This window comes from Muscardinus avellanarius, assembly GCF_963383645.1.
Source record: "Muscardinus avellanarius genome assembly, chromosome: 6".
In the NCBI taxonomy this organism is placed as follows: Eukaryota; Metazoa; Chordata; class Mammalia; order Rodentia; family Gliridae; genus Muscardinus; species Muscardinus avellanarius.
The window spans coordinates 77,424,762-77,436,218 of NC_137791.1; the positions used below are offsets into that span (position 1 = coordinate 77,424,762).

Here is an 11,457-nt window from a genome sequence, read left to right on the forward strand (position 1 = left end):
CTTAAGAGTTCCTATTTCTCCACATCTTCACCAGCATTTGTACTGTTTGGATTCTCGATGATTGCCATTCTAACAAATGTTAGATGGGATCTCAATATAGTTTTGATTTGCATTTCCCTGATTGCTAATGATGTTGAACATGTTTTCTTATAATTGGTTATTTGTATTTCTTCTTTGGGGAGGTGTCCATTCAGGTCAGTTGTCTTTTTTTTTTTTTAATTGGGAGTTTTATTTTCTTTAGTGCTTAAGTTTTTGAGTTCTTTATATATTCTAGTCCTCCATCAGAGGAGTGGCTGGCAAAGATTTTCTCCCATTCTGTAAGTTCTCTCTTTAGACTCTTGAATGTCTCCTTTGCTGTAAAGAGCTTTTTAGTTTGATGCCATACCATGTATTGATTCTTGGGTTTATTGAAAAAGTCTCTATTAATGTCCTGTTTACAACTAGTAATATCAAAGTTTTTACTCTATATGTCTTTGATCCATCTTTTATGTAGGGTGAGAGATAGGGATGTAATTTCATTTTTATACATATGGATATCTAGTTTTCCCTGTACCATTTGTTTTAAAAAGGCTGTCTTTTCTCCAGTATGTTTTTGGCTCCTTTGTCAAAAACCACTTGGATGTAAGTGAGAATTTGTTTCTATCTTCTTGTCTATTCCATTGTTCTGTGTCTGTTTTTGTGCCATTACCATGCTGCTTTTATTAGGGTAGCTCTGTAGTATAATTTGAAATCTGGTATTGTGATGCCTCCAGCATGGTTCTTAATGCTTTGGGTATTCTGGATCTTTTGTTCTTTATTTGAATCTTAGGGCAGTTTTTTCTAGTTCTATGAAGAATGCCATTGGGATATTGGTAGGGATTGCATTGAATCTGTAGATCACATCAGGTAGTATGGCCATTTTGACAATATTCTCTCTATCCAAGAACATGGGAGGTCTCTGCATCTTCTAAGGTCTTTTTCGGTTTCTTTCTTCAGTGTTTTGTAATTTTCATTGTAGAAGTCTTTTACTTTCTTGGTTAGATAAATTCCTAAGTTTGGGGGGGTATTTTTTGTGTTTTGTTTTTATGCTGTTTTAAGTAGGATTGTTTTTCAGATAGCATTTTCAGTGGATTGATTCATGGTATTTTAAAAAAGCTATTTATTTTTGTAAATTGGTTTTAAACTGCTAAGAACAGATACTGCACTTGATCTTAGCCAAAAGGCCGAGAAGTGATTGTAAATTGATTTATATATGCAGCAACTGTACTGAGTTTATATATCTGTTGTATCTGTTGTCTTCTAGTTGAGTTTTTTGGATCTTCTATGTGTAGGACATCTATTTGTCATCTGCAAATAGATAATTTCACTTCTTTCCCCTTTTGTATTCCTTTAATTCCCTTCTCTTGCCTTATTGCTCCATTTAGAGTTTTCCCCCATTCAATATGTTGTTGGCAGCTTTGGGTTTATCATATATTGTCCTTTATGAGAAAATTGAATCTTAAATTATTCCATCCACAAATGTTCCTTTTCGGTCAATTCTGAGATTGTTAATAAATTCTCTGGATGGTTACATGGCTACCTAATTTTGTCTCTTCATAATGGCTTGGCATCTTTTTCTTTAAAAGGTGATGTACAGTGGTGGATGTGTTAAAATGTTTGTTATATAGTCATTTATTTATTTATTTTGTGATACTGGGGATGAAATCCAGGGGCCTTCTACCTCTGGGCTATACTCCCAGACCTATTTTATATTTTATTTGGAAACAGGGTCTCACTAAGTTGCTGAGAGCCTAAGTAGCTGAGGCTGGCTTCGAACTTGTGCTATCCTCCTGTCTCAGCCTCCCAAGTGCGGGGATTACAAGCATGTGTCACCATGCCCAACTCTTATCCTCTTTTCTATGTCAACCTAAGCCAGTGACATAGAAAGATTGATTTTAATAGGGACAATTATGGGATTATATCTGATTGGAATTCCTTAGATTTTTAAGCTTGTTTAAGATTAACACTTCCTAAGAAAGAACAGTGTTGTATTAGGCCAGGCAAAGAGCCAAAGATCCAAGTCTATAAAATTAATGTATTTTTCTCCTCTCCACTATGATTACTCCCTCTGGGTATTCAGTAACTGTTATATTGCATTATATCATACTTTCTGAAAGTAGATTCAGGCCGGTTTATTTACACACAAATACATGCTGCCTTTGCTGCCCCGTGTCATCTTACAGATGTTAGCTTTTTTTTACTCCATAATAAAAATTCCTTATTTCTGAAGTGTATATTTTATCTTTACTATCCATTGCCTCATCATTAAATATGCTGAAGTGATAAATCTTTGAATGTTACTTTTTTATTTTTAAACATATAAGAAGAAACAAATATTCAATTAAAGGGGAAGGGTTATATTAAATTTATCTCAGACTTTACATTTACTAAGTGTACTTGATAAATAGTTGTAATACTTAGACTTGATTTACCTAAAGAACATTTTTTTCAACAGATCATATCTGAAGATATTAGTGAGCTACAAAAGAATCAAACTACAACTATGGCCAAAATTGCACAATACAAGAGGAAACTTATGGATCTTTCCCACAGAACCTTACAGGTATTATTTTGGATTTTTTCAACATTTATAAGATGAGATGTATGAAATATATGCTAAGTACAGGTTTTTATAGTAAAAAGAAAAACTCAGAAGTAATAGTTGTCTGAAACTGAAAGTACCAAACTTAGTAAAACCTATTAGGAGAGTAAAACAATTGAGAAGGTCACTTCTTTTAGAGGGTGAAGGAAAACAGTGAAGAAGCATCTTGGTGCAAGAAAAGCATGTATGAGAGCACTTATACCTAGTTTTCATAAAGTAAGAAACATATTTTTGCTTTTGAACCCCAGAAAAGGAAGTATAACAATTATTGAAAAACAACAGAACTTCCAAATTAACAAGAGAAAATAAAAGAATAGCAACAAAAACTGCAGTTAGAAACTATCATGAAAACAGATTACACATCAGAACCAATGGGACACAGCAAAAGGAAAAGTTTTAAACATTGAGCTTAAAAAAAATTTATTAAAAAAAAAAACTTGGGGCTAAGCATCCAAGCATGGTGGTGCACGTTTGAAAACCCAGCATACAGGAGGCGGAAACCAGAGGATCGTGGTTCATGGACAGCCTCAGCTAAATAGTGAGACCCTTCACAACTCAGTGAGACCTGTTTGAAAAATTAAAAAGGACTAATAAATAGGGGTGGGGGTGTTGCTCGGAGGTACAGTGCCCCTGGGTTCCATCCCCAGTACCTCAAAAAATTATAAAAATGGTTAACCATCTCATGAACCCAAAGGAGGAGAAAAGCAAGCAAAATAAAATTAGTGAAGCAATATGAAGGACAGTATAAGAAACACTTCACATACTTCAGGACAACAAATCCAGAATCTAGAGGAAACGTGATTTTCTATCAAAATAAAAGTTACCAAAATCTACAGAAAAGTAAATACAATAGAAGCAATTGGGAAAGCTATGCAAGATTAATATGGAAAAAACATCAAGACCAAATAGCTTCATTGCTGAATTTCATCTAACAGCGAAAGAACAAATTCTAGTGTCTTATTCAAAACAATTGAGGAAAAATATAGATGGCTTTCCTCTTTTTAAGTAGCTTTTGATATAAATCACATGCCATACAGTACACCCATTTAAAAGGAGCAGTCTAAAGATAGGTCTTTACTATATTCACAGACCTGTGCAGCCATCATCATAATAGACTTTAAGACATTTTCATCACCCTAAAAAGAAACTCTATCTCTTGGCAGCCACTCCCCCAGTTTAATCCAAATCCACAAGCCTTGTCTATCTGCGAATTTGCCTCTTTTGGGCATATCATACAAATTAAACTATATAAGCTTCTTTCTAGAATAATGTTTGCATGGTTCATCCTTGTTGGTGTATATAAAATTACTTCAGTCCTTTTTATTGCTGAATAATTACCATTGTACCAGTACACCACATTTTTTTTTTTTCTTACTCAATTGATGGCTATTGGTTCTTTCCACTTTTTGGCTATTAAAAATAATGCTGAGCCGGGTGTGTGGTGCACACTTGTAATCCCAGTACTTGGGAATCTGAGAAGTGAGGATCACAGGTTTGCAGCAGCCTCAGGTACTTGGTGAGGCCCGCCGCAATTTAGTAAGACCCTGTTTCAAAATAAAGAATAAAAAACAGGGCTGGTATGTAGCTCAGAGGTAGAATGCCCCTGGGTTCCATCCCTGGTACCACACACACACAAAAATAATAATGTTTTTTGTGTGACAGTGTTTATGTGAATGAGTGCTTCCACTTTCTTGGGTATAAACCATATGGTTGATCCTTTGTTCTACCACTTTAGGAACTGTCAAACTGTTTTCCAAAGCAGCTGTACCATTTTATGTCTATATTTGCTTTTAGTACCTCCAAAAGAGGAAACATATAAACATTTCTCATTAAAAAATGCAAACTATGTTAGTAAAAAAGCCTGACTTTTAAAGGCTATATAACGCCGGGCATGGTGGCACACGCTTATAATCCCCGCGCTTGGAAGGCGGAGACAGGAGGATCGCGCAGGTTCGAAGCCAGCTGCGCTGGTTTAAGAGACCCTGTTTCCAAATTTTAAAAAAGTATAAAATAGGTCTGGGAGTGTAGCCCGGAGGTCGAAGGGCTTCCAGGAACCCCAGTACCACCAAAAAAATTAAAAAATAATAAAGGCTATATGAGACTAGAAATAAGCAGAGGCAAAAGGGAACTTCTGGGGATAATAGAAATGCTCTAAATATTCATTACAAATAATAAACATGAGTTCTACCACTGAGCTCTATCTCAAACCCTCTGTTCTGTGTATCTATATCTCTCTTTTTCTTTCATGCATGTGTGTATGCATGCAAAAAAAAAATATAAAGGAATGTTTGAGAGTAGCTTCTAGGGAAACAAATATTGAAGACTTCCCTCACCAGGTTTTATTTTTTTTATTTTTTATTTTTTATTTATTTTTTATTTTTTGTGGTTCTGGGGTTCCTGGAAGCCCTTCTAACTTAGGGCTACACTCCCAGACCTATTTTTATATTATTTTTTATTTGGAAACAGGGTCTCTTAAGCCAGAGTGGCTGGCTTCGAACCTGCGCGATCCTCCTGTCTCCGCCTCCCAAGCGCGGGGATTACAAGTGTGCGCCACCACACCCGGCTCCTCACCAGGTTTTAGTAACTAGTTTTCCTCCCCCTCCTTGTGCTAGGTATCACACTTGGGGTCTCATTAACTGTGGTGGTGGTGGTGGTGACATATATTTGTCAAAATAGAACTGTACATCTAAAGGGGGTGAATTTTATTGTATGTGGTTTATACCTAAATAAATTGAACCCCCAAATCCCAGAATTTATAAATGGCATATAAGCAAAAATATCTAGCTATTTGAAATTTTAAAGAAATAGGCTGTGGCCAAGTAAGGTTTATTTCAGGAAGTAAGGATTGGTTTAGTAACAGGAAATCTATCAGTTTAATTTAGTATGTCAATACATTAAAGAAAAAAATATATAATGGACTTTAACAAAAAATAGCAAATATTCCAAAAAGCAAAACACAAAAGTCACATTCAGAATCGAGAGACCTTGATACCAAATGTTAGCATTATTATTCAGTGTTTTAGAGGTTTTCCTAAATATAACGAGCAAGAAAATAATGTAATAAGCACTGGGAAATGGGATTAAATGATTTTTTTTTTTCATGTTTGCTGGTGACATGATTATCTAGAAGACCCAAGAATAAACCATAGAATCATTGTAAGCTAGTTAAATAATGGCAGTATAAGAATCAGTATATACCATCATGGAAATAGGAAAATATGCCATTCACTGTAATAGAAAAATAGTAAAACAGGAATAGATTGATGAAGAAAGTACAAAATCTGAATTAAGGTCTTTATAAATAGACAAACCAGGAGGCCAGGTGTGGTGGTGCACTCTCTAATTCCAGTTATTTGGGAGGCCGAGACAGGGCAATCAATCACAAGTTCAAAGCTAGCCTCAGCAACTTAGTGAGACCCTGTTTCCAAATAAAAATAAATAGATAAACCATATTCTTAGATAAAAAGACATAATATGTACTTCATAAAGTTTAAAGTGGAACTATAGCTTCTAAAAATAGATTAAAATGTTGAGATTTTTTAATTAAAAAGAGTATTTTTGATCTTTAAGACCCCCCCACACACACAAAAAAGGATTTCCCTTACCAGGTTATAGAACCTAATTGGACATAAAAATCCATGGAATGGAATAGAGAATCTCCAAGCAGGTGCAAGTGTATGTGGATACAGAACATATAATAAAGGTAGTATTTCAGTTCCGTGGGATTATATAGTAAATAATGCTGGAATAACTGGCTTTCTATGTGGAGAAAATAAAATTAGATCACTATATTACACTATATACTAAAAAATAGATTAAAGACTTAAACTCATGAGGCTATATATACCACTTCTAGGGATTAGATACTTAACCAGAAAGCCAGAAACTATACAACAGAATCGACCACATAAGAATTAAAAAATTTTATACAGCAAGATAACAGAAACCATGTGCCAACTGTTGTGAATTTAAAAAAAAAAAAGGAATTTTGCAGAAAACAGCGATTTTGGCTGAAGTGTTAAAATACACATTATACAAAGAGAATCTGTAACTTGGCAAGGAAACCTAATTGAAATGTGGGAGGAAAGGTGTATAAAGCAGTTCACAAAGAGCAAATATAAAGTACTTAACCAAAGATATTCCTTTAACTTACTAGGAATCAGATTTACAAATCAGTGGAAAAAATAGGTGATATCTTTACAATCATCAGATTGGAAAATTTTAAACGCCACTACCTATGGCCAATAGCAATGTGGGTAGGGTAAAGGTACTCTCAAATGTGGTTTGTGAATCAGAATCGTTAGGATCTTTTAGAAAAGCAATCTAGCAGCGTCTAATAGAACTGAAAATATACATCCTTTTGAATTGAGCAATCTCATTCTTGGGGATCTATACCAATAAATGAAGATCTGTATTAAAAATGTATTCTAGCATTTTTCATAGTCAAAACTAGAAATAAAATGTATGCTTATCAAGTCAATCATGATTGAATATTTTACTGATTAATGTGTGAAAAAGTAAGTAGCTATTAAAAATCAGAGCTGTATCTCTTAAGACTTTAATGAGATTTTAGTGGAGTTAACTGTTAATTATATAGTATCCTAATTTTTTGAAAATTATCAGATAATGATTAGACGTATGGATAAAAGCCTGGAGGGACTTGCACTATTTCAACAGGGAGTGACCCAGGGTCTTGGAGTCAGAGCAGAGCAAGTATACCTTTACAGGCGGCAGCACAGACTCTCCAAATATACTGCTGAGTTGGGAAAAAGAAGGAAACTTGTCACAGAATAATGTATGTAGTATAGTTGTGATCAGCACTGTTTGTCTTTAGTATGAGAGAAATTTGCCTTTTATTTTCTTGTATTTTTTCTTGCTACATAGACTATTGTAACCCGAAGAAAAGCTCAATAAAAATTTTAAAAACCTTAATATTGTGGGCTGTTTTTACATGATGCATACTTAATTCGGAAAGGCATAAATGTATTGAAAAAGGGGCATCACCTGTTTTTTGTACTGCTTTTTAAAAAGCCATAAAAAGCACTGTGAAGAGGACCCCTAATGCCACCCCAGTTGTTAAGTATATGTGCTTTTGAGATCTTTATGCCTAATTTATAGGGATAGAAACATAATTCAGATCTTGAACTGTTAAGCTCTCTTGTATTGTTAGTGTAGTTTCCAGCTGATTTCTGTCAATAGTAATTGTAATAAAATTACTTGCATAACCGAGAAGATTTTATTACTCTTGTGACTTTTCTTTGTGTAGGTCCTAATTAAACAGGAAATTCAAAGGAAGAGTGGTTATGCCATCCAGGCTGATGAAGAGCAGTTGCGAGTTCAGCTAGATACAATTCAGTGTGAACTAAATGCACCTACTCAGTTTAAGGTAAGTACTTTTAAGACCATGAAGTAAAAATTTATTTCAGTGAATCTGCAGAGAAGTATTTAGTCATCAAACAGGAATTTTACATAGTTGTACTTATTAAACATTTGTTCTCTTTAATTAAAACTTCCTTTCAGTCAGGCCTGGTGGCGCAGACCTGTAATCCCAGTACTTGGGAGGCTGAGACAGGAGGATTGCAGGTTTGAGACCAGCCTTAGCAAAAATTTAGTGAGACTCTCAGCAACCTAGGGAGAATCTGTATCAAAAAAACTTAAATATAAAAAACAGAGCTGGGGGTAAAGCTCAGAGAGAGAATAATTTTAAATTCAATCTCTAGCACTAAAAGTAAAATAAAAACCTTTCTAAAATGAACTCCTAGCTGGGCATGATGGTGTACATCTATAATCCCAGTACTTGGGAGGCTGAAACAGGAGAATTGCAGGTTGGAGGCCAGCTTCATCAGTTTAGCAAGTCCCTGTTTCAAATAAAAAAGTAAAAAGGGCTGGGTGTGTAGTTCAGAAGTAGAATACCTCTAGGTTCAACCTTCAGCAACCCCCCCCCCCAAAAAAAAAGTGAACCTCCTTGCCTGTATTAGTGTTTCAATAATGTACAGGGAGAATCAGGCATGTAAATGTGTGCATGTTTGTGGTTTTTGTTAGGGAAGGAACCCAAGGCCTCATGTATGCTGGGCAAACATTCTACCACTGAGCTATACCCCAGCCCAGATTAGAATATATGTTTATTTTTGGGTACTGAGGACTGAACCCAGAGATATTCTACCTCTGAGAACCCCCAGCCCTATATATAATCTATAGGTTTGTGTTTTGTTTTTTTTTGAAACAAGATCTCACTACATCGTGGAGGACTTTACTAAGTTGTTATGGCTGGCTGCAAACTATCGATCCTCCAGTGTCAGCCTCCCAAGTACTAATATTACAAACATGTGCCACCATACCCAGCTGGAAAGTTTGGGTTTTTTGTTTTTTTATGGTACTGGGGATGGAACCCAGGGGTATTCTACCTCCGAACTACACCCCAAGCCCTATTTTTTATTCTTTATTTTAAAACAGGGTCTCGCTGAGCTAGAAAGGGCCTCACTAAATAGCTGAGGCTGTCTCCTAACCATGATCCTACTGTCTCACCCTCCCAAATGCTGGGATTGCAAGTGTGCACCACCACGCCCTGCTTGGAAAGTTTTAATTGATGGTTTTGAAACTATTTCTTCAAAAGAAAACAATCTCTTTTAAAAGTGGTGGTTAAGCCGGGCGTGGTCGAGCACACTTGTAATCCCCATGCTTGGGAGGTGGAGACAGGAGGATCTCGTTTGAAGCCAGCCACACTGGCTTAAGAGACCCTGTTTCCAAAAAATAAAAAAGTATAAAATAGGTCTGGGAGTGTAGCTCGGGGGTAGAAAGGCTTCCAGGAATCCCAGTACCACCAAAAAAAAAAAAAAAAAAAGTGGTGGATATTGTTAGCAGTTGTATTTTGACTCATTCTTACTTTTAGGGCCGATTAAATGAACTGATGTCTCAAATCAGAATGCAGAATCATTTTGGAGCAGTCAAATCTGAAGAAAGATATTATATAGATGCTGATCTATTACGAGAAATCAAGCAGGTAAATGTTGCACAAAGGTGCACTTTTTTTAGTGTCAACTTACCTCTTCATGTTCATTAGGAGAGCTACTATGGGAAAACCAGAAAATAAGTATTGACACAAATTGGAACTTTCATGCACAATTAAGGAGCAAAATGGTGGAGTCTATATGTAAAATAGTGTGGTGTGGTGCCTTAAAAAATTAAAATAGAACTTTTAACAACCTGGCAGTTCCACTTCTGGATATATACCCAAGGAAGTTAAAACAGGAACTTGGATACATGTGTGTATGTCTGTTCAAGTCCCCACCTACATTTTAAAATGAGGAAAAACAGTGTATTTTTTGCAGTTGATTCATGGCTCACTTGATCTTGGGCAGATTACTTACCTATGTCTCAGTTTCTTTAACTGTAAAGTAGAAATGATCCTGGTACGTAAAAAGGTACTCAAAGGATTTTAAATGAATTTTAAACATGTTAATAGCAATGAAGTTATTAAACAGTACCATAGGACATGGGAAGAACTAAAAATATTAGCAACCATAGTCATTACTATTACCCATCACTATATTCTTTGTACTTTAAAATGTGAAAATTCTGTTTATAAAATGATTGTTTTTCTAGTAAATATTCATCTATATTTAAGTGTCTTTAAGTTCTTTTTAATATGCCTTTGTTAATCAAGGATAAGAGGAATAGCCATCTAAAAATATTTAAGATTGTTAATGTATGATTTTGTTCTTAAGAATATACTTGTACTGTCAGACATATAATGGTGTTATTAGCAAAAGATGTAGAAAAAATGTTTAAGTATGCATGCTTGTTATATTTAGAGCAGTTACTAGATTATAGACGAAAATGGTCTTTTTCCTGAGTAACCTGCAATTTAATAAAATTGCATTAATAATACTTTATTTTCTTTATTCTAGCATCTAAAACAACAACAAGAAGGCCTTAGCCACTTGATAAGCATCATAAAAGATGATCTAGAAGATATAAAGTTGGTAGAACATGGATTGAATGAGACTATTCACATCAGAGGTGGTGTCTTTAGTTGACAGTTCACAAGCTTGTCTTAGAGGTTTGTGAAAGCAATCCACCCACCTTCTTACAGCATCTGGCCTTCTTAAGATTGAAAATGACTGACCACATGGAGAAAAAAGAAAAAGTGATGCTCTCTTGGCTTGGATTTTGAGGTACTGTTCATTAAATCTGAAATAAAATAGTCACCTCACGGCTCTTCAGAGATAACCCTCAAAAGATTCACATCTAAAAACTGTATTTACTGTAAGAAGTAATTACCAAAAGTATATGTATTATTGTAAATTTCTACAACAGCATTTTCTTAAACATAATCACAGTGTTGAATGATTATTCTCCATTCTGCTTTCCAAAGCAAGTAAATATGAAATATGTCTATTTGCACATAACATAATAAACTGTGTAATTATTTGGCTGTTGGAGATTTGTACTTCAGAGTGTAATGTACATTGGTTTTTATATTTGTGATATCATCTGTAGGAAGAGTAAAGAAAATCCAAAAGTATTTAATTAATGTGGTTTTCTCTTTGTTCTATACAAATTTGAAAATATATTTTTATATTATTTTACTTATTTGGAATTTACAGGACACACCTAAGCAATTAGGATATAACAAAATTAACATTTTTGCAACTTTTTGTTTTTTAAACCTTTTTATTTTTAAAAAAAGATGAAAATTTTTAAATAAATTCTTAATTTGTAATTATTCTTATATAATTCTGTCTGGTGCTTTATTTGGCTTTTGGGGAAAGACCATTGATGTCCACACAAGTACTAATTATAATCAGAAACTAGGAATTTTAGTCTTTCCTTTTTCC

The 11,457-nt window shown here is 34.6% G+C and overlaps 1 protein-coding gene across 3 annotated transcripts in view; it reads left to right on the forward strand.

Annotated features, from left to right (window-relative positions):
• NUP54 (nucleoporin 54) overlaps positions 1–10,656 on the forward strand; it is a gene marked incomplete at both ends in the record, with an annotated part of 34,054 nt that extends 23,398 nt beyond the window's left edge. For all 3 annotated transcript variants that reach the window (XM_080697049.1, XM_080697050.1, XM_080697051.1), the window contains 4 exons: positions 2,474–2,581; positions 7,887–8,006; positions 9,510–9,620; positions 10,528–10,656. In XM_080697049.1, the coding sequence (XP_080553175.1) occupies positions 2,474–2,581; positions 7,887–8,006; positions 9,510–9,620; positions 10,528–10,656 (468 nt within the window). The remainder of the gene's footprint in view (positions 1–2,473; positions 2,582–7,886; positions 8,007–9,509; positions 9,621–10,527) is intronic.
• Positions 10,657–11,457: the final 801 nt, after the last annotated feature.